This window comes from Dromiciops gliroides, chromosome 1 (assembly GCF_019393635.1).
Source record: "Dromiciops gliroides isolate mDroGli1 chromosome 1, mDroGli1.pri, whole genome shotgun sequence".
NCBI classification, from domain to species: Eukaryota; Metazoa; Chordata; class Mammalia; order Microbiotheria; family Microbiotheriidae; genus Dromiciops; species Dromiciops gliroides.
In genome coordinates this window covers 71,129,354-71,152,055 of record NC_057861.1, presented here as the reverse complement: position 1 = coordinate 71,152,055, position 22,702 = coordinate 71,129,354, and the positions used below count along the sequence as shown (strand labels likewise).

Sequence of the window (22,702 nt, the reverse complement as noted above, 5' to 3'; positions counted from 1 at the left end):
CCACTCCACCAACCGCGGATCCGTGGGGCGGCCTCCCCCAGGACAGGTTCTGTTAGTCCGCATGGAGGGGTGGGAGATTTATGGTAGTGAAGATGGGCTGGGGGGAGGAGAGGGAACAGAAGGAGGAGACAGATAATATACCTGGGGCTGAGAAAGGATTGGGGAATAAGAGGAAAACCAAAGGTTTGGTTACCCTTCGGGCTATGGGGAAGGTTCCCAAGATCAGGGGAAGGGATAGGGGGCTGTACCCTGGACTGATGTTGAGTTGGAAGCAGGGCTCCGAGAGGGGTCGTGATTGCTAGGGCATGCCCGTGGACTGTGTGGAGAAAGCCAAATAGAGGCATGCGAGGACTCTCCTCTTCCCTAAAAAAAGAACAACTACAACAACAACAAAAAAAAGGTGAGGAGGTAAATCTTCGCCGGGGGCAACACCCAAAGACCTCGCGGGTTGGTAGCACTTAAAGATATTTATTTGTTTTCCAGTGGGAACACCTACCTACCTACCTACCTACCTATCTACCTATCTATCTATCTACCTACCTACCTACCTACCTACCTATCTATCTATCTATCTATCTATCTATCTATCTATCTATCTATCTATCTATCTATCTATCTATCTATCTATCTATCTATCTATCTATCATCTATCTATCATCTATCTATCTATCTATCTCTATCTATCTTTTCTATCTACTTCTGGCATTTTTAATTAAACTTGCTTCCTTTCCCCCCTATTTAGTCTCCCGTCCCTTCCCCCGCAGTTCCTTGCATTTGTCCTTTAAGTAAGTGAAAAAAACTTTTTTCCCCCTTAAATGGAGAGATATTGCGGAGGTGTTCTTCAGTGCTTTCTCTTTCCTGTCTTCAAAAAAATAATTTCAAAATTATAAAGTAAATTTAGTGCTAGTGAAAGTGAGGGGTGAGCTTGAGTGAGCGTGAGCCTGGTGTAGATTGGGCAACCAGGACCTACTTCTCAGTTTTGGAGTCCAATTCGAGGGGCCCTCGAACCCCACCTTAGACCTACCTCGTCATGCTTCCTCCCATCCCTGGGACCCTTATTATCTACTACCCATTCTTTCCTCCCACCTTAGGCCAGGAAGGGAGGGACTGGCACAGGCATGTCCCAGCTTGGTGCTTATTTTTGCCAAACATGAAGGAATATTGGACCCCCTTTTGGATTCACTTTTCCAGTTGACCCAAAATATTGACAAGCCTCTACCCCATCTGTAAGCAAGGGGTAGAGGATGCCTTTGCCTCGGATAGCTTTGCTTTCAGTTCGGCAGGCACTACCAACCCAACATACAGCAATCTAATTTCAAGCAGGAGGTTACACTGTGGCTTCACTGGGTAGGCATTAGCTTAACATTAAGTTCCCTCAGCAGTACTTTACTTTGGAGCTTGTTATAACTAAACATTTGGTTCTTATCACAGCAAAAGTAGAGTCTTCTATAATATATTCTCCAGGTAAATAAATCTTATATACTTACTATGAGAGCCAGAAAATCCATAGCAATATTCTGCTGCCTGCGTGTGGATATTTCTAAGCCACCTTTTTGGGGGGGGAGAGGTAACATTGTAAATATTTGGAGCATGGACAGACTCTGAGAGATGGAAGGCCTGGCCTAAAACAAGTCAGATCTGGATAAAGATTTTAATAAAAGCGTGCCATTTTAGCCTGCCTTTGCCTTCTCCAGGGACACCAGCTGCATGGCTCTGGTCTCCCAGGGAAGAATGCTCCAGGACTGTAAAAATCCTGGGGCTATGACAATGCTTATGGATTGATCTGACTTGGTTGCAAGGATGTTGGAGCCTCACTTTGAAATATGTGGTCGTATATGTCTGTCTGTCTGTTTATCTATCTTTACAATTAGAACCTGGGACCAAAGAGTAAAAGTGCTAGCGGAAGCTCTTTCTTTGCCAGTAATATTTTGTTATTAACATCTGGAAAACAAAATTACAGCTGTTCTCCTTGACCCTCCCAAATACTGCCTTCTCTCCCCCCCCCCCCCCGCTTAAATTTTTTTGTCATCTTGCCATTTCCGATTCAGTTTTATGCACAATTTAAACATTTTCCAGCTCTATTCAAATCAGATTGTTGTTTTTGAAGATGGTTTATTTGATTTTTTTAAGTCATTTTGATAAATCGGTCAATCCTCTCCCTACAGTCACATCTCATTTCTTTCTGCTCCACCAATAATCACTCAGGTATGGAAAAGCCCTCCTTTCTTATCTAACACTTTCCTGACTTCATGTTGCCTACTCTTTAGGGCAGGTATTGACCATTTTCTCCTTTCCGGCCCTTCCCCAATGTTTTTGTTTTCTATTCGCCCCCCAAAAATATTTGAACCAAAAAGCCTTTTTTTTCCCCCTCTACCCACAGCAAACTGAAAGGGCTAGTGAACCATGATTCAACAGCCTGAGAGCCTCTTTTCTTTCTTAGCATTAATTAACTCCAGTTCGTTAGGACGTTGAGTCTGTCACACAGTTTTCTCTTGTGTGTGTTGAATCGGGTCATAGAGGGAAACTTCCCGTGCAAACAGTTTGTGTTAGAGCAGGAGAACTCAGAGGAGAAAGGGAGTGAAAAAAAAAAAGGGGAAAGAGATCAAGAGAGAGAGGGAAAAGCTCAGCCTGCAATGTCTGTCAGCTTAACTAAACGAATTGCTAGTGTAGTTAAATGTGACACTCACATTTGTGTCCCCATTCACTAGCTCCTGATATTGTGCGAATAGGTATTATCCCGATGCTTTGGCAATAACACTATCAATAACATATTTGTAGTAATCTTTTAATAATAAAATTTGGGGGGGGTCATCATTCTCCACATAAATCAGTTAGGTTCGGAGCAGACTAAGGAAACCTCCCTCCACAGTAGTGTTGCCCCGACTTTTCTCAAGACCAAAGTGAAATCCTGGGACCCCCCTCTCTTTGCCGGAGACTGCGGGCACCTCCTGTTGCCGGGGCAACCTGCAGAAAGCTGCTCCCGAAGGCGAGAAGGGTAGGGAGACTCTGTGTGTGTGTGTGTGGGGGGGTGCGTGCGCGCGCGCGCGCGCGTGTGTGTGTGTGTGTGTGTGTGTGTGTGTGTGTGTGTGTGTGTGTGTGTGTGTGTGTGTGTGCGCGCGCGCGCGCAGGTCCCAAACTAGAAAACTCTGCACGTTAGACATCAAGTTCTTCAAAGCAGAATGTTTCTTTGGCTCCTACAAGCCCTTCCTAACCACCTTCTCTAACTTCATAGGTAGTGAGCAGGACTAGTTACAGAGCACGAAGTCGGGAGCTCAGCTTGGGAGCAGAAGGAATGGGTTAGAACTGAGAGAGGTCGCCTCTGGAATTCAGCTGCAGTGCCTGTGGCTGCGGAGCTCCTGAGAAAACCATTAGTCTGAAGTGACTGCATTTAGGGGGAAAAAAAGCATCCCTCCCCCAGGAGAATATCCTCTTTCAGGAATTGGGAGGTTTGCTGGCTATGGGGCTTATTGAGACTTTTCTGAGTTGCCTATTCTGGACTTTCCTGGTCTGTCTCTCCTCTTTTAGATTTTCTTAGACACAGGCCTAGACACATAAGCCCGCCTTACCAGAGAACCTGGCCATAAGCTAGACCTTATCCCCACTTCCCTATCCTACCAAACCTGGGCTTTTTAAAAAAAAATTATTTTATTTATTTATTTATTTATTTATTTTCGTGTTAGGTTTGGGAGAGTACTTTGGCGAAGAGATTACTCATTTAAAGCACCTGAGCTAATTGCCATCTTTGCCTAGCACACTAGGTAGACTTACACTTCAGGATGAAATTATGCTTTTCAGACAGAATAGGGTCTAATGCCATGGATACCCATTTTCTTTATTTTCCAGGTATAGAGTACTAGTGTATATGTGCATAAACATATAATCCTTTTGTAGAGGGGTTCTAATATATAAGTAATATAAAATACTCAATACTCTGAAGAAGAGTGTTTTTGCTATAAGATTTCTTATTGACCTTGTTTGGTGAGACATTGCTGTTTGAAGACAGAAGGATTAGGAATGAATGTGTTTTTAAATTCACATTTACAAAAATTTTTTTAAAAACTGATTTTTTGGGGGGTTTCACCATAAATGTGGAGCTTGAGGAAAAAATTAAGAATTTCCATTTTCACAAGAGGGAAAATCTTGGATTGCTTGTTTCCCCAAATTCTTTCTCCCCCAAACTCTTCCCTCTTCTTCATTTAGCTCAGTGCCAAAGGTGGGGGGAGTATGTGCTTGGAGGAGTGGGAGATACTTGGAAGGCAGAGAAAGGGGAGGGAAGGTAGGAGGCTGACTGCTTGGCTAAAACAGAGTCCAAAGAAGCCCAGCATGTAGTCTGGAAAAACAAAATTTTAAAGAAAGAAAAGAAAGAAAAGAGGGGAGAAGCCCTCTAGTTATCAAAAATATATGCAGTCGGGCCTGTTTCTTATGTCTGCCCTGCCCTGCACCTATAACTGGTTGGGCACCCTCTGTGGTGGGTGAATGCTAGGGACAGGAGATAGGCATGGGGTAGAGATGGAAAGAATACTCAGAAATTTTTTAAAAAGACAGAATATGACTTGCCTTTAATGCAAATTGTTAAAGATAGGACCTCAATGATGTGATGTTGATGAGCAAAGAAAAGTGGAAATCTTGGACAATTACCTTGCTAGTTCAGACCCTGAACCCGCTTTGACCAAATTACTTGATCATTCAGGCAGCAGCACTTTTTGTTTGATTTCCAGGTAACTGTCTCATTAGATTTGCTTTGGCCAAGCAAAACTTTCTTCCTCTGGGTAAGCATCATCAATAGTGTGCCTCTTTTCCTTTTGTTCCACGATCCTGGTCTTTGCCCTGGTCCCTTCGTGCCCCATTGCCTGACTCCCCACATAGTACTGATGCTACTCTATTGGCTGATTCTTCATTCTTCAGGCAGGTATTTGGAGGAAATTGATGGTGAAGATGGGTGAGCTAAAAGTGCTGACCAGGACCATCGTGAGAGGCTGAGTCCCATTGGACTAATACAGGTGCTCGACTGGATTGTCAAACCACAGGAAGGGGAAGAACTACCCGAGGCTACATGTTTGGCCTGCCATCTCCTTTGCCCTTTTCCACAGGCTGCTAATATAGTCAAATGGATTATTTGTGTTAACTAGTATATCTGGTGCTTTCTATCCAGGCTGGTGGATTATCCACACTAACTGTAGTATAGCTATGCAAATTAAATTATCCTGGGCCCTCTAGACTGCCGGGGTCTGGAAGAATTAAAGCTGGACCTTCCTTAAAGAAATTAGGCTGTGAGCAAGTAGGATTTTTTTTTAAAGGAAAACTGATTTCCTGATGGTGGGTCATGGTTTTTATGATCACCAAATCCTTTATGGTCACAATACTATTGGCAAGTGTGAGAGGAATGGAAAAATGTTTTCATTGTTTTGAAGAATTTTTAAGAGTGCTTACGAGATAGTGGTAGTGTGTCCTCCAGTTTTTTTTTCAAATAACCCACTGGGCCTCTGAAGAAAGTATTTTATTTTTTAGAATAATATGTTTTATTTTTTTTACCAACATAGAAATAGCTGTTTTTTCTTTTTCTTAGTTGATGATTTTCCCCTACCCCCAAATCTCTCCCACACCTTTAATAAGCCTTTCTCTAGCTTGTTTCTCTATGTACTACTCTTCTTTACCTTCATCTCTGCCTTCACCTCTCTTTTCTTTTTGCCAATCTGATAATTCCCCCCTTTGGGTATATCTTTCCAGGACTTTGCTTGGTCTCTTCTTGCCCACTCATTCCTTTTTTTCTTTCCCCTTCTTTTCCTCTCCCTTCTCCCCTGTTTTTTCTCTGTGTTCTTCTCTTGGTTACTTTATTTTTAGTGCCCACTGAAACCTGAATATATATTTTTTTATATTTCAGAACAAACTGTTGCTGTTTTCTCAGATTCTGTACAGTAGCAACAAGGGTTTCTCCCTCACAGAGACAAGCTATATTTTATTCTGGAATATAAAGACTCAAGTAAATCCTAAAAACACTTAATTTGGCTTTTGTAAAAAAAATTTTTAAATAAGGGGAATGCCTTCTCCCTTTTTCATTTTTGTTGATGTTTTTTATTTTATAATTTATTTTCTTATTTTTTGTTTTATTTACTTTGTCTCTTTAATATGATCATCTCTCCTCTCTAGGCTTCTTTTACGCTTGTTGTCTTTTCTCTTACCTTCTCTACCTCCTCCCCTTTTCTCTTTTTTTTTCTGTCTCTGGCTACCTGCCTGTCTTTTCTTTTCTCTCATCTCTTGAACCCTTGCACTTTCTGGGTGACTCAAACTTAAAGAAACCTTCATTAGTCAAAAAGCTTTTGTGTCTTGGCCCTGGTCTGCCCAATATAGAGCTGTCTGAACTCCCTGATGAACGAAAGGAGGGAGGAAAGGAGGAAAAGAGGCAGATACAAGGCACAGGTAGTTTTCTAACAGGAGCTTTCACTCTGCTAACAAAAGGGGGACAGTCCCCTTTTGTCTGGGGCTCCTGAGGGGCGTGTACCCAGGGCCGCTGTCTGCCACAAATGGAACGCAGGTGGAGCAGGGTGACAGGAGGGCAGAGAATTCTGCCTGAGGTCTGACTGACTTTATTTCTTCAGATTTTGTTGGGCAAAATGACTTTTACTTCCTCTTTTGGTATCTGAGGTAAACCCAACAGTCTTCCAAAATACCTTTCCCATTGTGTGTCCCTATGGAACGTAGCCCTTAGCTGTTACCTGAGGGAAAGGGCTGAGACAAGACATCTAAAGTTGGCTGGGAACCTGTGGGGGTTCCCCACATTCCTATTACTCCTCTTCTGTTCACTTTTAAAGGCAATGGAAACTGACCATTGGGCAAATCAGCAATTGACTCTTGTTCTCTCTTCAGGTTCCTTGATTTAGAAAGGGCCTGTAACTGATGGATCTTTCTGAGGCTTGAAGAGGGGTGTGTGTGTGTGTGTGTGTGTGTGTGTGTGTGTGTGTGTGTGTGTGATATGAGAGACACAAACCACCCTTTGGTATTGGTTCTGTCCAACTCTGAGTCAACCTTTTTACCCATCTTCTTGGGCCCACCCCAGGAATATGGGTCCCTTACTGCTTGACAGACTCCTAGCTGTGACTCTTATCTATCTGACCTCTAGTTTGCTTGCCTTAGAATTCTTATTTCCCGTACTCAGTGACAGCATTGCATTGTATGCTTGCATAAACACAGAAAGATGCTGCTGTTTAACAAATGGCTAAGGCTAGATATATTTGTGGGCAACATCTAATGTTCATTATAAACTAAATTACTAGAAAGTGTATACTTACTCTATACATGCATGTTTGAGTGCACGATGATGTCTTTCCTTATTGACTTTGCTGTAAATTATTTATATCTCAAGTATCTCAAGGGGGTAAAGTTGTTTTGGTGTTTTGGTTTACATCAGACATTAGATGTTCTCTTTCCCCCCTCTGGTTAAAGTACAATATTAGCCATTATCTGTAGACATAAAATTCTTGAAAAGTAGCCATAGTGTACCTACATAAAATACTCTACTCTCCTATCCTCAGTCTTGAATATATATGCATGTATGTGTGTATATGCCATTTGAGGAAAAGGACAGACTATCTTCAGCCTTCTTACTCCATTGTTTTCTGTTGTCTATGCATTGTCTACATGCTGCATTTATACAAGAATTCATAACCGATGAGACTCTTTTGCTGAAAATAAAGCAACAGTATGAGATATTTCAAATAAGGTTCTTTTTTCCCCCACTGCTAGATTATTAGATCTTAGTCTAACTGGAGACAAGGGCATCTGTCTCTGTCCATCTCTCTGTCTCTGTCTCTCTCTGTCTCTGTTTCTATCTCTAGTCTTTTTTTTTTAACCCCTCTCTAACTTCAGCTGCTTCTCAGGTCCCAACTCAGTAACTTCTCCATAGCTTTCTTTGGAGGGAAAGTTAGGAAGAAACATGAGACTTCCTTACTCTCTTTTCTCAGACAGATTCACTATCCTTAGGACCCTGTCTCTTTTCACAGTATTCCACTATTGGCCCTGTCACGAGTATCTAGAGGAAGAGCTATTCACCATTAGGAATAACTATCAGCATTCTCCCAGGGCTGAGTGCTGATCTCTTCTCTTTATCCCATTTTTCTGTGTTTATCTAGCTCTTCTGGATCAAAGCCCTTGTCTTCCTTGCCATTCCCCCTCTCCCCTTTTCTTCTTCTTTTTTTTTCACTCCTTTTCATTTAATTTGTTGTGGTTTGTTCTCTTGCCATGGACACCTTGTGCTGTGCAGGTTAGGCCTCTCAGCTCAGTCTGAGTAAGTTTGGGGAGTAGGACAGTTGGCCAAGAAAAGAGGCATGAAACTCTCTTTTCAAAAAGAAAATTATTTTAAAAAAGAATTGGAAAGAGGATAAGAGTGAGAAAGAAAAGGAATATAAAGTTTGAGAAGGAAGAGCAGTAGACAAAAGACAGGAAATAACTTCTGAAATTGGGTGTGAATCTCTCTGTTGCTATGATTTCTCTGTTGGATTGCCCGCACTGTTACAGTACTCTTCAGTGCAAGGCTGGGATAGGGGCTATAAACTGGTAATAAATATATTGTTTTAATGTAGAAAGCTAAACTGTGTCTGTGTGGGCATTTTTCAGACAATCTAATGAAAACTTGTGTGGGAGGAAGGCAGGGAAAGGGTGGTCTTCAGTTTTTTGTCTTTGATTTTGGCTATTGGCCTTTTTCCTTCCTTCCTTCCTTCTTGGAACCTAGGGATGCCGGGGTAAGGTTTCTATTTGGGATAACCAGTTGAGTTTTTGACTTAGTAAGAGACTAGGAGCTGTTTACATATATCCTTTCTCCTGTTTCTCTGTCTCTATCTCTCCTGTCTCTGTCTCTCCCCCCCCCCCCTTTCCTTTTCTCTTCCTTTTCCTAGAACTGCAAACCTATATAGCTTGGGATGATAACTTCTACTTCTCCCTGTTTCCTCCCTAAATAATAATAATAATAAAAAAAAGGAAGCTAGAGACAGAAAAAGAGCTCGTGCATGTATGGGAGAGAGACTGAAACCAAAATACAGAAAGAAGGCGCAGCTGCTTTCTCCAAGGCCTTCTGGGGCTCCCGGTTATATGCATTCCTTTATTTATTTATTTTTCTGGCTAAAAAATATAATTTCCGCAGCCGCCTCTTGCCTCCCCCCACCCCCCACTTAAATTTGCTGTGTCGTCGCTGCCAAATCTACCAGAGTGGGAGCATGGAATAAAAAATTCATAACTGCTGGACTTTGCTTGTTCATTAGATATGAACTTGTCGATTTGGCAAATTGTTTTTGGTCTCTAACCGCCCGGTCCCTCCCCACCCTCCCAGGCTCTCCTCCCTTCCCTCCTCCCCTTTGATGCAGCCATTGGCTGTTCAGTAGATGTCTCTTTGCCAAATAGGTGGATCCTTCTCTCTCTCTTTCTCTCTCTTCCCCCCCTTTTTTTTCTGGCTTTGGCACAAGCAAATGGATGGGGATTGAGCATGAAAGGAGAGAGAGGGAGTTTGAGAGAGAAAAGAAGCAAAAAAAAAAAAACCACAGCACACTCTCTTCTCTCTCTCTCTCTCTCTCTCTCTCTCTCTCTCTCTCTCTCTCTCTCTCTCACGCGCCTCTGCCAGCGACGGTCTGCAGCCGGTCAGAACTCGTCCTTTTCCCCGGGAATCTGCGATCTCCCCCTTTTCCTCCAAACAGGCGGAGAGAGAGGCAGATCTAAGTTTACATCCCTGTGCCGTTGCCAAAGCCGAAAGCCTTTTTCTTCAGCTGCTGCTTTTTCTCTCCTGGGTTTTTGGCGGGGGGTGTGCGTGTGGGGGGGCGTGTGGGGGTAGGGATAGGGGTGGGGAGCTGGATTTGGGTTTTTCTTTCAGCGTATATCTTTTTTTTTAATTGGAGGGATGCACAGGAGGGGAAATTGAAAAAAAAATTGTTGGCTTTTGTTTACCTGGCGTGTGTGGCAACGGGCTTTCTCACTGCCTGCCATCTCTGACCTTTCTTTCTTTCCTTTCTCTTCTTTCCAAAGGAAAAAAAATAATCCCCCCCCATGTGCATGAAGGGTTAAGGGGGAAATGGGGGGGGAAATCTGAGAATCCAACCAAGCCCTGCCCCCCTTCTGTAGAAAACCAATAACACCCCCTTCCTTTTTAAAAAATTTTTACCTTCATCCTATCCTTTCTCCTCCTCCTCCCACTCCCTCCTTTCCACACCCCCCCCCCCCCACCCCCAACTCACAACTCTGTTGAGTCCAGAATTTCAGAATCTGGTGTTGGGCTTTGCCGGGATGCTTCGGAGGAATGGTAATTATTTATTTTTTCCAGATTTTGTATTTAGCAAACAGGAGTCAAATATTATTTAACCTCCAAATTAAAAAAATGAAACCTTAGCCCTTTTTACACCTGACCGAGTGGAGAAAAGAGGGTAAAGGGGTCAGTGGGAAGATAGAGAAGGGGGTGGAAAAGGATCCAGGAGCTTTTAACCCTGATGTGACCAAGGCGAGCCACCTTGTTTATTTATCTGAATAATAAATGTCTCATTTATTATTACTATGATTAACATTATTATTGATGTTATTAATAATGTCATCATGCTTACATAGTTAAGATTTATATTTGATTAATAGAAATTCTAGGGTAGATGTTGAAACTGATCTGGAAGGAAGAAAATGAAAAAGCACCTGGGGGTGGGGATCCAAATCTCTTTCGCCTCTTGTGGGTGTCATTTTCTTTTTTTGGGGTTTGCCAAAATTGAATAGTATATGGGCTCATGGGGGTTTCTGCATGCATGAGTCCTTGTGCATGAGTGTGCAGACATATGTGTATAGATACTGTACCTCCATGAGATAATACAGAGATCCTCCCTGCAATATAACATGGATATTGCATGGGCGCAACAGAGCGCAATGGGGATATCAGCTGCTTGTGTGTGTGAACAGAGATATTATATATGGGTGTGTGTGTGTGTGTGTGTGTGTGTGTGTGTGTGTGTGTGTGAGAGAGAGAGAGAGAGAGAGAGAGAGAGAGAGAGAGAGAGAGAGAGAGAGAGAGAGAGAATAGGTGTGTGTATAGGCACTCAGTGGCTCTCTCCTTTGGTTGCTGGGAGTGAGATGGGAGCAAGTGCCTGCTAAAGCTGGCTAACCCTAGTTTCTTAGGGTGTCTAGAAGGAAAAAAATTGGGGGGAGGAGGGAATCTATTTCCTTGTAGCATCCCTCTTCTAACACTTTTTGTTCTCTTTTCCTCTTTTTTTTCCTCCCCATCTTCCCCTCCCTCCCTTCCTGCCGGCTCCCCGCCTCGCCCCGCATGCTCCCGTCTTGCCGCCTGCAGGATGAATTCCACCCGTTCATCGAGGCCTTGCTGCCTCATGTCCGTGCCTTCTCCTACACCTGGTTCAATCTGCAGGCGCGGAAGCGCAAGTACTTCAAGAAACATGAGAAGCGCATGTCGAAGGACGAGGAGCGGGCAGTGAAGGATGAGCTGCTGGGGGAGAAGCCCGAGATCAAGCAGAAGTGGGCGTCCCGGCTCCTGGCCAAGCTGCGCAAGGACATCCGGCCCGAGTTCCGTGAGGACTTTGTGCTGACCATCACCGGCAAGAAGGCCCCCTGCTGTGTCCTCTCCAACCCTGACCAGAAGGGCAAGATCCGCCGGATTGACTGCCTGCGCCAGGCCGACAAGGTGTGGCGGCTCGACCTGGTCATGGTGATTTTGTTTAAGGGGATCCCCCTGGAAAGTACTGATGGGGAGCGGCTCTACAAGTCCCCCCAGTGCTCCAACCCCGGCCTGTGTGTCCAGCCTCACCACATTGGAGTCACAATCAAAGAACTGGATCTTTACCTGGCTTACTTTGTCCACACTCCTGGTAGGTCTCTCTGAACAGTTTTCATTTTATTTTATTTACTTGGATTTAGACTATCTTCCTATTTGTTTTGTTAATTTAAAAGAGCTCAAAGTGCAGTAGGCCTCAGTGGGCACTCTACTAGGGGCCTGCACTATTTCTGGGGTTCACTTTTTCTTTTCTCTCTTTTTTCCTTCCCTTCCTCTTTATTCTTCCTCTGTTAGGTGCCCTTGCCCCATCTCCTATGTTATGTGTCCATCTTTTGAAGGACAGTCTTGTTCCAAAAAAGCTTCGTGGCTCTTTGGTTTGGGACTGGAATGTCCCAGGATTTGTCCTCTGTTGTTAAGAGAGTGAAATGGGGCAGAATCCAGAATTTGTTGTTATATTTTAAAATGAAAGTGAAGAGGTGTTGGGGCACCAGAGGGCTACCCCTTAGGTTGTTGTTGAACGTGCTTTTGGCATGGTACTGGGCAGTGCTAATGTCAGCGGGAAATGAAACAGGGATGCTCTGTGGATATCAGGCTGAACTCTCTCTCCCCTCTATGAATCAATAAAAATGAAAGAATGTATCCAAACACTAAGGTACCCCTTTTTAGACACTCAGGCTGAAGATGAATTGGGCAGGGATGGGAAAGGGAGTTGTTTTGGCTAGGCCTGGCAGTTGCTAGAGAAGAATTGGGCAGCAATTTCACTGAGAAAGCTAGGGGAAAAAACCAACAAACAAACTCGGGAGTCTCTGCTTTCACTGTCCAAAGCTCTGACTCCTTACTACTCTGCCTTTTGGGGGACTAAACGGGTCAGATCTGTACCCTGGATATACTTAATGCATTGCGGATAAATAAAGGCCGGGCACACTTGTGTGACACAGTAGTGGTGGCATGGCAGTTTTTATAATGATATATTTCTCCTGCCACTCTCTTTGGCAGAGAATATTTTCCCTCCCAGGAAAAGCTTTTTATTTTTAAAGATCTTTGTTCCACAAGGACTTTCATAGTACTTTTATCTCCTTTCCTCTTTTTGCTCTCCTTTTGGGGTTTGGGGGCTTTAATTCCTCTTCTTTATTTTCCTCCTGTCCCTTTTATAATTTCTTTCTGCTTTTGTTTTCTTACAAATTGAAACAGAGATGGCTGGTTAATTTTTAGCCTCCACTCAGCTACGCCCAATTTACTGCCGCCTTTGAAACCCAAACGAGCCGGCACTCTGTGATTAAGCAAAGCAGAAGTGTGTTTACATTATGCCCAACCAACTTGTAATGAGAGGGCTACCAAACCTTTTTCTTGGTTTTTTTTTTCCCCCCTCTTTCCTGTATTCTAGCTTTCTCTTTCTCATTTCAGTTCTTCCTTTCTCTGGTTAGTCAATCATAGGAGGACATAGCTCAACTTAATGGACTGTTTCAAATGTTCTTTTCTATTTCATGGGGTGTGTGTGTGTGTGTGTGTGTGAGAGAGAGAGAGAGAGAGAGAGAGAGAGAGAGAGAGAGAGAGAGAGAGAGAGAGAGAGAGAGCCCTTTTCATTTAAGAAACAGGAAAAAAAGGGAAAACTGCAGTTATTAACATCTTGTCTATTTGGGGAGTGAAGGGGGAATATTCATCTATAAATAAAAATTCAGGCTCCCTCAATCTTGTTTTTATAGGAACTTTATAGAGGTTGGTATGGGTAATTTTATGTAGGAAGAGAGCTTTGGGGGAAAAGGGAATTATTTTCGACCTCCTCTTTTATCTGCTTTTTTGTGTCTAGAGAAGCATTTTCCTTAGCCTGTGGGCTGTGGGCACTGCCGCTGGGCACAGCCTCCTTGCTCCTCTCTAGGTCCATGACTGGCCCTGTTGGTGCTGGGTGAATATGACCATTGCTGGCAAAGAGAGAGTGAACTATCAAATCAGGAGACTTCTCTCTTTTTGAAAGATAAAACTATAACAACGACAACAAAAAAGGTTAGCTCTCCATTCTTATGCCTGCTGACTGAGACAGAAAGCCTTTTTATTTATTTTTGGTTTGAGGTGACACAGGGGAGACTTGGAACTTTATTATTCCATTAGCAGAGCCAGTGGGGCAGCCTTGACCCTAGGGTGACCTGCAGATGTCTTCAGAATAGGATTGTTCTCCCTGTGATTAAGAGATGGGGACAGAGGAAGACTCAAAATTTTAGTTATGATATGCCTTGACCAAGCCTTATCCAGCTTTCCACTTGAAACCTTACAGCTGAATCAATCCTGTTTCCTCACATTTTAGGCCACATTCTTGACTTCTGTCAACATGCAGCAGAGTTGGGATGAAGCGAATGCCACAAGAGACCATTTCACTGTCACATCTCTGGCCCCTAAATTAACCAGGCAGACTTCTTGGGGAAAGAGGTGATGACCTGCTGACTTAAGGAGCTTTAGTGGCCCTGTCAAATCATACAATTCTCACTATGTTCTACTCACTCAAGGCAGACTCTGCTAAGGCTGAGACTCCACAGTTTGTTTTTTTTTAAAAAGCAGAGAATTAAGGCATTTCATCAAATCATTTAGGCCCTAAAACCCTAGCTAATTCACATAGGTGAAAGTAAATTTTTTTTGTCTGAATTATTTGAATAGTCTCTCAGGTTTTTTGGCTGAGCTGAGAGGCATATTGGTGAGAAGGATTTTGGAGGATTCAGGATATACATAGGGCAAATTGGGCCACAAGTGGGATTCTTTGTTTTTTCCTTTAGGAAAAATGTAGTTGGGAGGTAGGATATAGTAGCAGTGTATATATGCCTTCCTGTTCTGATCCAACTAGAACTCTTCTCCATTTGCTCATTCACTGAGCTGAGTTATCACCCTCTTCTCTTAACACATTGGATAGTTTGGCAGCTTGTGCCCAGCCTTGAACAATGACAGTTTGGGAAGGGCTATAGATTGTCTTCACTATCCTATCCTCCCCTATCTCCTCTACTAGTCTCGCTTATACTCTCCACCTATAAGATGGTGGTCACTGGGGGAGTTGTTTTGGGCTTAGGAAGGAGAAATCAGATTTTTCATCTGTAAATACAGTGAGCCGATTTCATTTGAGGTCATACAAAGGTGAGTTTGAAGGCATGTTGTGATACTTCCCAAGGTAGTTGGGCTCTTGTAGTACATTTAGGCCATTGGTTACCCCTTAGATGGAGCTTGAGGAAATAGCTTGCCTGGAGAGGGAGGGCATGATGACAGTGGTATGAGGAGCTCCGTCCCACTCTGAAAGTAAGGTATTAGAATGACCATTTGATCCCCAAATCTTCATTCTCAAGCAAAGAAGGAGAACACTTTTTTTTTTTGATGTGAAAGAAACCTATGATTTGAGGCGGGTATATGAGTTTCCTGCTATGAGAAGAAAGGGTGGGAGTGATAGATCAGGTAAGGGGCAAGACTCAAATCTCCATTTTCTCTGAGGACAAAAGTGGTACTGAGGCTACTATTCCAGGCTCCAGTGGGAGGATTCTAAGGCGTAGGTGGGAAACATCAAACCTTCCTTCTAGCGGGAACTGGTCTTTAGAAAGGCAGAAGCAACTGGAAATATAAGACACATATCAACCACCAGAAGCTGTGCTATATGATTTCCCACCCCACTCCTACCCTCTGCCAAACTTGGCAACTCGCATAGGGTGGCAGTCTTGGGAGTATAAAATGAGGATATGCTGTCCCTTGCCTTAGTGTCGGGATACTTCCCTGGTCCTCACTTTGTAGGTAACTACCTATCCATTTTTACATTGGACTTCAGGTGAACTTTGTCCAAGATCTAGGCAAATCCATCGGCTGAGAGCTTCCTTTCTTTGCCTTTTCCTCCAGAGGTTGAAGCTCTCAGGTTTTGTTTAGGGGCTAGGGAGAATTCTACTCCCCTCCTGACTCAGTGGGTTCTTTTGGGGCAAAGTAGAGTGGCTATCTGCTTTCCTGGTCGTTGGCTTTGCTGCTCTCCCTGAATTTCTAATATTTCAAAGCCAGGACTTTCTGCTTGTCCAAGGTCTGCCTCGTGCTGGTTCAGGGGTTCACAGTAAAGGGTGAAGTGAGAAGGGACACCCATTGTGGGAGTCTCATTTTCCTTGCCCTCCTCACAACTCATTCCCAGGAGAAACAGATATGTGGCTACCCCACCTGCCACTCGACTTGCCACTCCATGAAATGACATCTGTATGTATCCTCTGAGGTAGTTCCATCTTGTGTGAGGGTTGGCAATGTGAGTTACCTCGAGGAGGTGCCCATCACCAGGTGGCAATACGGAAGGATCACTGGGTACAGGTGCATAGGGGACACAGATGATCTCAACAGTGGGTGGTAGGTAATAAAAATAAAAGCAGCTATATGTAGTGTGTTACCATTTACAGAGCACTTTTCTTTAAAAGACCTGTGAATTAAGTAGGGCGAGTGTTATTCGCATCTTATGGATGGGGAAACTGAGACTCAAGATTAAATAACCTACTCATGTTTATACAGCTTATATGTAACAGAACTGGGACTCAAAACTGGGATACTAGAGTCTCATGTTTGAGCTTTCCTATAATGAGATTCCCTGAAAAAAAAAAAAAAAACAACCTAGGTGAAGAAAGCCAGACTCAGCTTCACCCTAATTATGGCTTTTTTTTCTTGTTGTCTCTCATCCTGGTGTCCTGGCTTATCTGCTATATTATGCTTTGTCCCTGGGGCTACCTACCTTTGCTACCTGGGGTGGGTAGCTAATTTGTGTCTGTTGCTTAAGTTGAATTGGAAGCAATGGCACTCCCAATCTTGGTTAGGGTGGGTAAGGACTGGGGTAAGCATAAAAGAGCAGGGAAAGAGGGCCACTTTTTATTTTTTTTTTTAATTTTTTTTTTTTGCAAGGCATTGAGGGTTAAGTGACCTTGCCCAGGGTCACACAGCTAGTATGTGTCAAGTGTCTGAGACCAGATTTGAACTCAGGTCTTCCTGAATCCAGGGCTGGTGCTTTATCCACTGTGCCACCTAGCTGCCCCCCAAAAGAGGACCTCTTTTTCCAGAAGATAATGGTGATCAGCTGATTGGTCTTCTGACCCAGGGTCAGTACCTTCCACTAGTCCCGCACTGCTCTCTGAAATACCCAGAAAGAAGATAAAGGTTTTAAACACCTCACCAGTCTGTGAGTTTGTAGGGCAGAGGACTGAGAGTGGGAGAAGGGCCTGATTCAGAATTCATCTTTTTTAAGCCCCTCACTTTACAGATGAGGAAAATGAAGTTCACAGAGGTTACATTGCCCAGTGTCTCACAAGTGGTAAGCCAGGATTCAAAATTATGTCTTTCAACTCTAAATCTAGTTTGCTTTCTATAATGCCGGGCAGATTCCATTTTTTCAGCATTTCCTGTGCCCTCTGACCCTACATTATTAATTACTTTTTAAGGTGAGAAAGGATCCCAGTGGTATTTATAAAGTATATTCAGGTTCCTTTAGGAGTCTAAGGCCTAAAAAGCCAGGGCATTTGGGACTCCTTCAAGGCCATACTCCAGGGATGGAGAAACCTGGGTGCTGAGGAAGAGGGAACTGCCTGAAGATAGGTGATTAGAAGGGGAATTGGCAAGATTATAAATGAGAGGGAAGTATCATTTTTCCCTTTCCCCCACTCAGGTGTCCTGGAGCAGCTGGGCAGAGAGGTACACTCGCTGCCCTCCTCTGCCAGGGGAGGTGGTTCTCTCTTCTCCCTCCCTCTTCCTCTCTGTCTCAGGACCTGCCACGCTTCAGTATTTTATCCTTTAGTGTCCAATTCAGATGTCGTTTTCAAAGGCCCCAGCCGTGTCAACCGGTGCTCACACAAAAGGCTCTTTGATTTGTTGTTTGTTTTCATTGCCAGTAGAAGGAGGAGGGGGAATGGAGAAAGAGCTTCTGGGGTTACATTTTTTTTTTTATTTGGTTGCTTGCTTCATTCCCAGAGGACTTGGCTCCCTTGGAACCTCAGTCCAGAGTTGGGGGTAGGAGAAAGATCATACCTTTCTGGGGAAAGCAGGAGGTAGAAACTGCCCCAGTGTAAGGGAAGGTAGAGAGGATTTAGGAAGGATTGAGCCTTTGCCATCAAGGGATCTGACCATGGTGAGAGCTGGTTATGTGAGCTTGACCGGACCCTTACCACCATTTGGCGGTAGAGGAATTGAATACCTGGCTCCAGAGACCTCTGCCCTCTGACTATTTGTGCCCTTAGAGAAAAGTTGTTTTAAAGCAGGGGTGGGGTGACTTTGCCCCCTAGTTTCTTGTCATGTGTCTTTGGTTGTTACTGTAACTACAGGGCTAGTACCCTAAGTTTTTGAATCAATCAGGAGCAACAGGGGAAGGTCAGTTAGGCTCAGGGCCTTTTTCTGAAATTCTCAGTGCTTAAGCTAAACTATCCTGCATCCGATATGAACTTATTGGCTAAAGTGAGCAAGGAGGGTTGAATGAGAAGAAAATAAACACCCATATGTACACTAGAACATATTCAGGCACATGTCCTGACATACATATAAGAGATAAATCAGGATACACAAACAGATATGTAGGTACATACATCACAAGACCTTAATTCTTGGGGGGGGGTCACTGTGGGGATCAACAGCAAGGAGAATATATTGGTTGGGGGGGAGGGGGCTTAGCAGGGCCTCATTGGCAGATGGGAGGGGGAGGCTGGGGGGCTGAGAGATGGGTAAATTTAGATGCTGGCATTTCTGAAGACTAGTTTTCTTGGCACTGAGGCACCATGGAAATCATATGACAAATGCCCAGCCCTGTAGGCCGCTGTCGCCATCTAAGGACATTGGAGCTGTGGAGCTAGCTAGGCAAGAAGGGGGTTCCAGTAAGCAGAGAGACTGTTCGGAGCATGGGGTGGGGGGGCTTACTGGACCTGCTTTATCCCATCCCAACAGTCTATGGAATGTGGCCTGTTTTCTGGGCTTCTTTTTTCTTCCTTTTAATTTTCCTAATTAATAACTTTATTTATGCATTTTTAAACATTATAATCATTTTCCAATGTATTCCCCCCGCACTGAATCCTCCCTTGTAACAAAGAAAAAAAATTGAGCAAAACCCAACCACCAAAGAACCTGCATCTGACAGTAACTATACATGCATCATTCCACATACACTTTCTCCTATCTCTCTACTGAGAAGAAGGAGGTAAGTTTTCTCCTCTTTCTCTGGGACCAAAATTAGTTATTATGATTAATTTGAGTTCAACAGTATTATTAGCATTGTTTTCCTTTATGTAATTAGAATCATTTTGTATATTGTTCTTTTGGTGCCACTTGTTTCATTCTGTATCAATTTATAGAAGTCTCCATGTTTCTTTGAATTTCTCATATTTGTCATTTCTTACAGAATTATAATATTTCATTATAATCATATGCCACAGTTTATTCAACCATCCCTAACTTATGGGCCCCTACTTGGTTTTCTGGGTTTGTTTTTGTTTTTGTTTTTTGCAACCACAAATAACAGTTTTGATATAAATATTTTGTTATATACGGGACATTTCTTTTTTTGTCATTGACCTCCTTGTGATAGGAAAGTCAATGTGGTATATAGTAGATAGAATTCTGGCCTGGGAGATAGGAAGGTCTGGGTTCAAATATTGCCTTCAACACTTAGCTATCTGACCATGGGTAATTCACTTAACCTGGCTGAGCTTTCATTTTTTCACTTGTAAAGTGGGTATAATTATACCTGATTTACATACCTTACAAGGTTGTTAGGAGGTTCAAATGGAATTATATACATATACATATGTGTATATATGTGTGTGTGCATGTGTGTGTGTGTGTGCATATAGGTGTATATGCGTATATACATACACATAAGACACTTTTGAAGACTTTAAAGTACTATATAAACATCAGCTATTAGACAAATGCCCAAGAATGGAATAGCCATGACTTTTTTTGCATACCCAAATTATTTTCCAAAATGGCTATACTAATTCCCAGCTCCACCAATGGAGTATCATTGTACCTGTTTCCTTACATTCTTCCATCACTGATTATTTCCATCTATCATCATTTTCTACAATTTGATGAGGAAGATGTAAAACCTTAGCATTGTTCAATAAACTGAAGAACTCAAATTACTCAGGAAGACACTTTTCAACAATAACTGCTTGGGCAAACTGGAAAGTGGTATGGCAGAAAACACTTTAGAAAGACATCTTACATCTCATACCACAGAAAGCTTCAAATAGAAATGTGACCTACATATATGAGCTTAGGTCATTTAAAAAATTAGTTGAGTACAAAAGGAGTTAGTTACCTTTCAAAATTTTAGCTGAGGGGGATAAAGGTGATATAAAAGATAAATAGTTTTGATTGCAAAAATTAAGAAGCTTTATAGCGTTAACAAAATCAGTGTAACTAGATTAAGAAGAGAAATCTTTGGGAAAAATCTTTACATCAAATATCTCTGATAAAAGTCTGATAGTCAAGATTTGTAGGGAATTGATATAAATATATGGCTAAGAGTCATACTTTGATAAGTGGCCAAAAGATATAAACAATGTTCTGAAAAGAAAAAACATTAGCAACTGCATGAAATAATCCAAAGCACTAATAATAAGAGAACTATACATAAAAACAACTCTGAGGTTATACCTTACACCCATTAAATGGACAAAAATTATAAAGACCACAGAGTCATAGGGTTAGAGGCCATCTAGTCCACCAGCCCCTCTCCTCATTTTACAAATGAATAAACTGAGGCCCAGAGAGGTTAAGTGACTTCTTCAAGGTCGAACAGGTAGCCAGAATCATTGTTAGAGGGGCTATTGGGAAACAAGCCCATTGTTATTACATTCTTGATAGACTTATTTTGCTCTTTTAGCCAAATATTTCCAGGTCTTTCCTTTGGAAATTTTGTGTTGATTTTTTCAGAGGAGCACTGCATTTTTCTAAGTGGTGGAAGGGTCATTTATTGGCCTGATTTCAATAGGGGTTTGAATAGGCTTCCCCCTTTTTCTTGTCCCCTAACCATCATTGAATCAACTCAATTTATTATATGGTTTCTGGTGGAAATCTGGGCCTGATGTGTTCTTGGTGATTCGAGGCTTGACAACTTTAGGTTAAAGGTTAACATCATTAGAATCAATATTCCAGTACTTCCGATTCCCTATTTATTGAGCATGTTCTCGTATACTTCATTCAAAGGGCATTCATGTTAACAGAAACATTCTAGTACATAATCAAGTGTACTGACCCAGCTATATCCATAGCAAGTCAGTAAACTGAATTTCTTTTTGGTTAAGTAAGGGATTGATTTTGATGGCCAGGCTAAGAAATGATTTCACATTGCAAATGAATGAATATAATTACCGTCAAATCTGTAAGAGAAGTAATAACCTCTCCATGTGTCCCAGAACAAGTCCACAGACTGTGGCACACATGATTTGGTGTGGGCAGACTCAAGTATAGTCAGTAGAAATAGAGGCTCTTTATCTTATTGTTGTGAGGTGAGGGAGATAAGAGGGAGGGAAGCATATTGAGAGGTTTGTTAAAGGGCTTCACTAGGTGGCCAAGCCTTTTGAAATTACTTTCATATCTCACCTCATTTTCTCCTCGGGTTAGTCTTGCAAAGTAGGCAGGACAATTATTATCACTCCCTCTGGTGGAGTTGAAGAATCGAGGCCCAGAGAGATCATGTAACTCAGGTCACACAACAAGTTCATGGCAGAGTTGGGACTAGAATCTTGGGCTCCTGATAAAAGCCCCAGGCCTTTCGCACTAACATCATTGAGGTGGTATATTGAACTTCCCTGGTACTGCAACTAGAAAAAAGCCACTAGACAAGACAGCTGTGATGGCTCCCAACATGGGAAGCATCTGTTCCCAACAAATCCAAGTTGAACTTCAAGTTGGAAGCCAGGGCCACCCTCGGCCTCAGCCCCTCTCTCCTATCCTGGCCCAACACTCAGCTCGAGAGCTCCCCCCTCTGCCAAACACATGGGGTATACAAAGAGACATCCTGCAGGCACTGATGCCGTCTCACCCCCTCTACTGACAGGCCCAGTTGAATAGGAGCACACCTAGTTCTTGGTAGGGGCAGGGGACCCAGAATGCAGGTGAGGCCTTCAGTATCTGGGACCCCAGCTCCTTAGTGTACCAGTATCTGTGGTATTGAGGAGAGTCTGGCTGGCACTATACCCAGACTACAATGCTGAGAGTCAGCTTGGAATTTCATTTTAAAATAAATATAAATGTAATGATTTAATTAACCAGGCTGCATTTGCGATTCTTTCCCCTCTTGGCTCACCATCGTCCTTTTCTTGAAGTCTCTTCTCTTATCTTACTTTGAGACTCTAGAGGTCTGTGGGGAGAGGGGACAGATCTCATATGTTGGCTCTCCCTCATGGAACTTGGGTTCTGGGAACAGGGGCCAGTCTCTGAGAGGAAATGGAGGTATTAAAGTAAAATGAATTTCTATCTTTTGCTCCAATTATATTTCTAGCTCCCCCTTCGACGTACTGAAACAAGGGAAAGGAACTGCAAAAAGGCTGGGACCTGTGGTGTCTGGTTTGGTTCTCCCCCTCCCTTTCTCTCTCTGGGGAGCCTTCCCCCAAGGAGCCTTTTGCAGGCTGGAATAACATGCCTATCTCCCAACTTCACATTCTCCTGCCAGCAGACGTGAGGAAGTTCCTGCTTTGCAGAGGTAGCTCAGTATGTGGCGGTCAGAGTCTGTACTGGGGCACTCGCCGGGGGAGAGGAATGAGTCTACCCATCCAGCAGCAGTAGGCAGGCAGGTCCCAGGCTCTTTGCTGTTTGGAGGTATCACCTGTCTGATAGATATTCATACAGAGCCATGTGGGGAGCTAGGATCGTGGGTTCGTAGGATTTAGAGCCGGAAGGGATATGAAAGATCATCCCAGATCGGTCATCTTAGGCCCTAGACTAGACATTATAAGTGTTTGGGTACAGCCTGTGGAGGGCCTGGCCCTACCCTGG

At 43.1% G+C, this 22,702-nt stretch overlaps 1 protein-coding gene across 7 annotated transcripts in view; it reads left to right on the top strand.

Annotated features, from left to right (window-relative positions):
• NFIX (nuclear factor I X) overlaps nucleotides 1-22,702 on the top strand; it is a 118,674-nt gene that overhangs the window by 25,558 nt on the left and 70,414 nt on the right. Inside the window, exons 1-2 of one of the 7 annotated variants that reach the window (XM_043973842.1) lie at nucleotides 9,832-10,279; nucleotides 11,303-11,834. In XM_043973842.1, the coding sequence (XP_043829777.1) occupies nucleotides 10,277-10,279; nucleotides 11,303-11,834 (535 nt within the window). In that variant the 5' untranslated portion in view covers nucleotides 9,832-10,276. Of the gene's footprint in view, nucleotides 1-9,831; nucleotides 10,280-10,768; nucleotides 10,903-11,302; nucleotides 11,835-22,702 lie in introns of those variants that run through there. The other 6 variants (XM_043973877.1, XM_043973852.1, XM_043973868.1 and 3 more) reach the window with 6 other exon arrangements.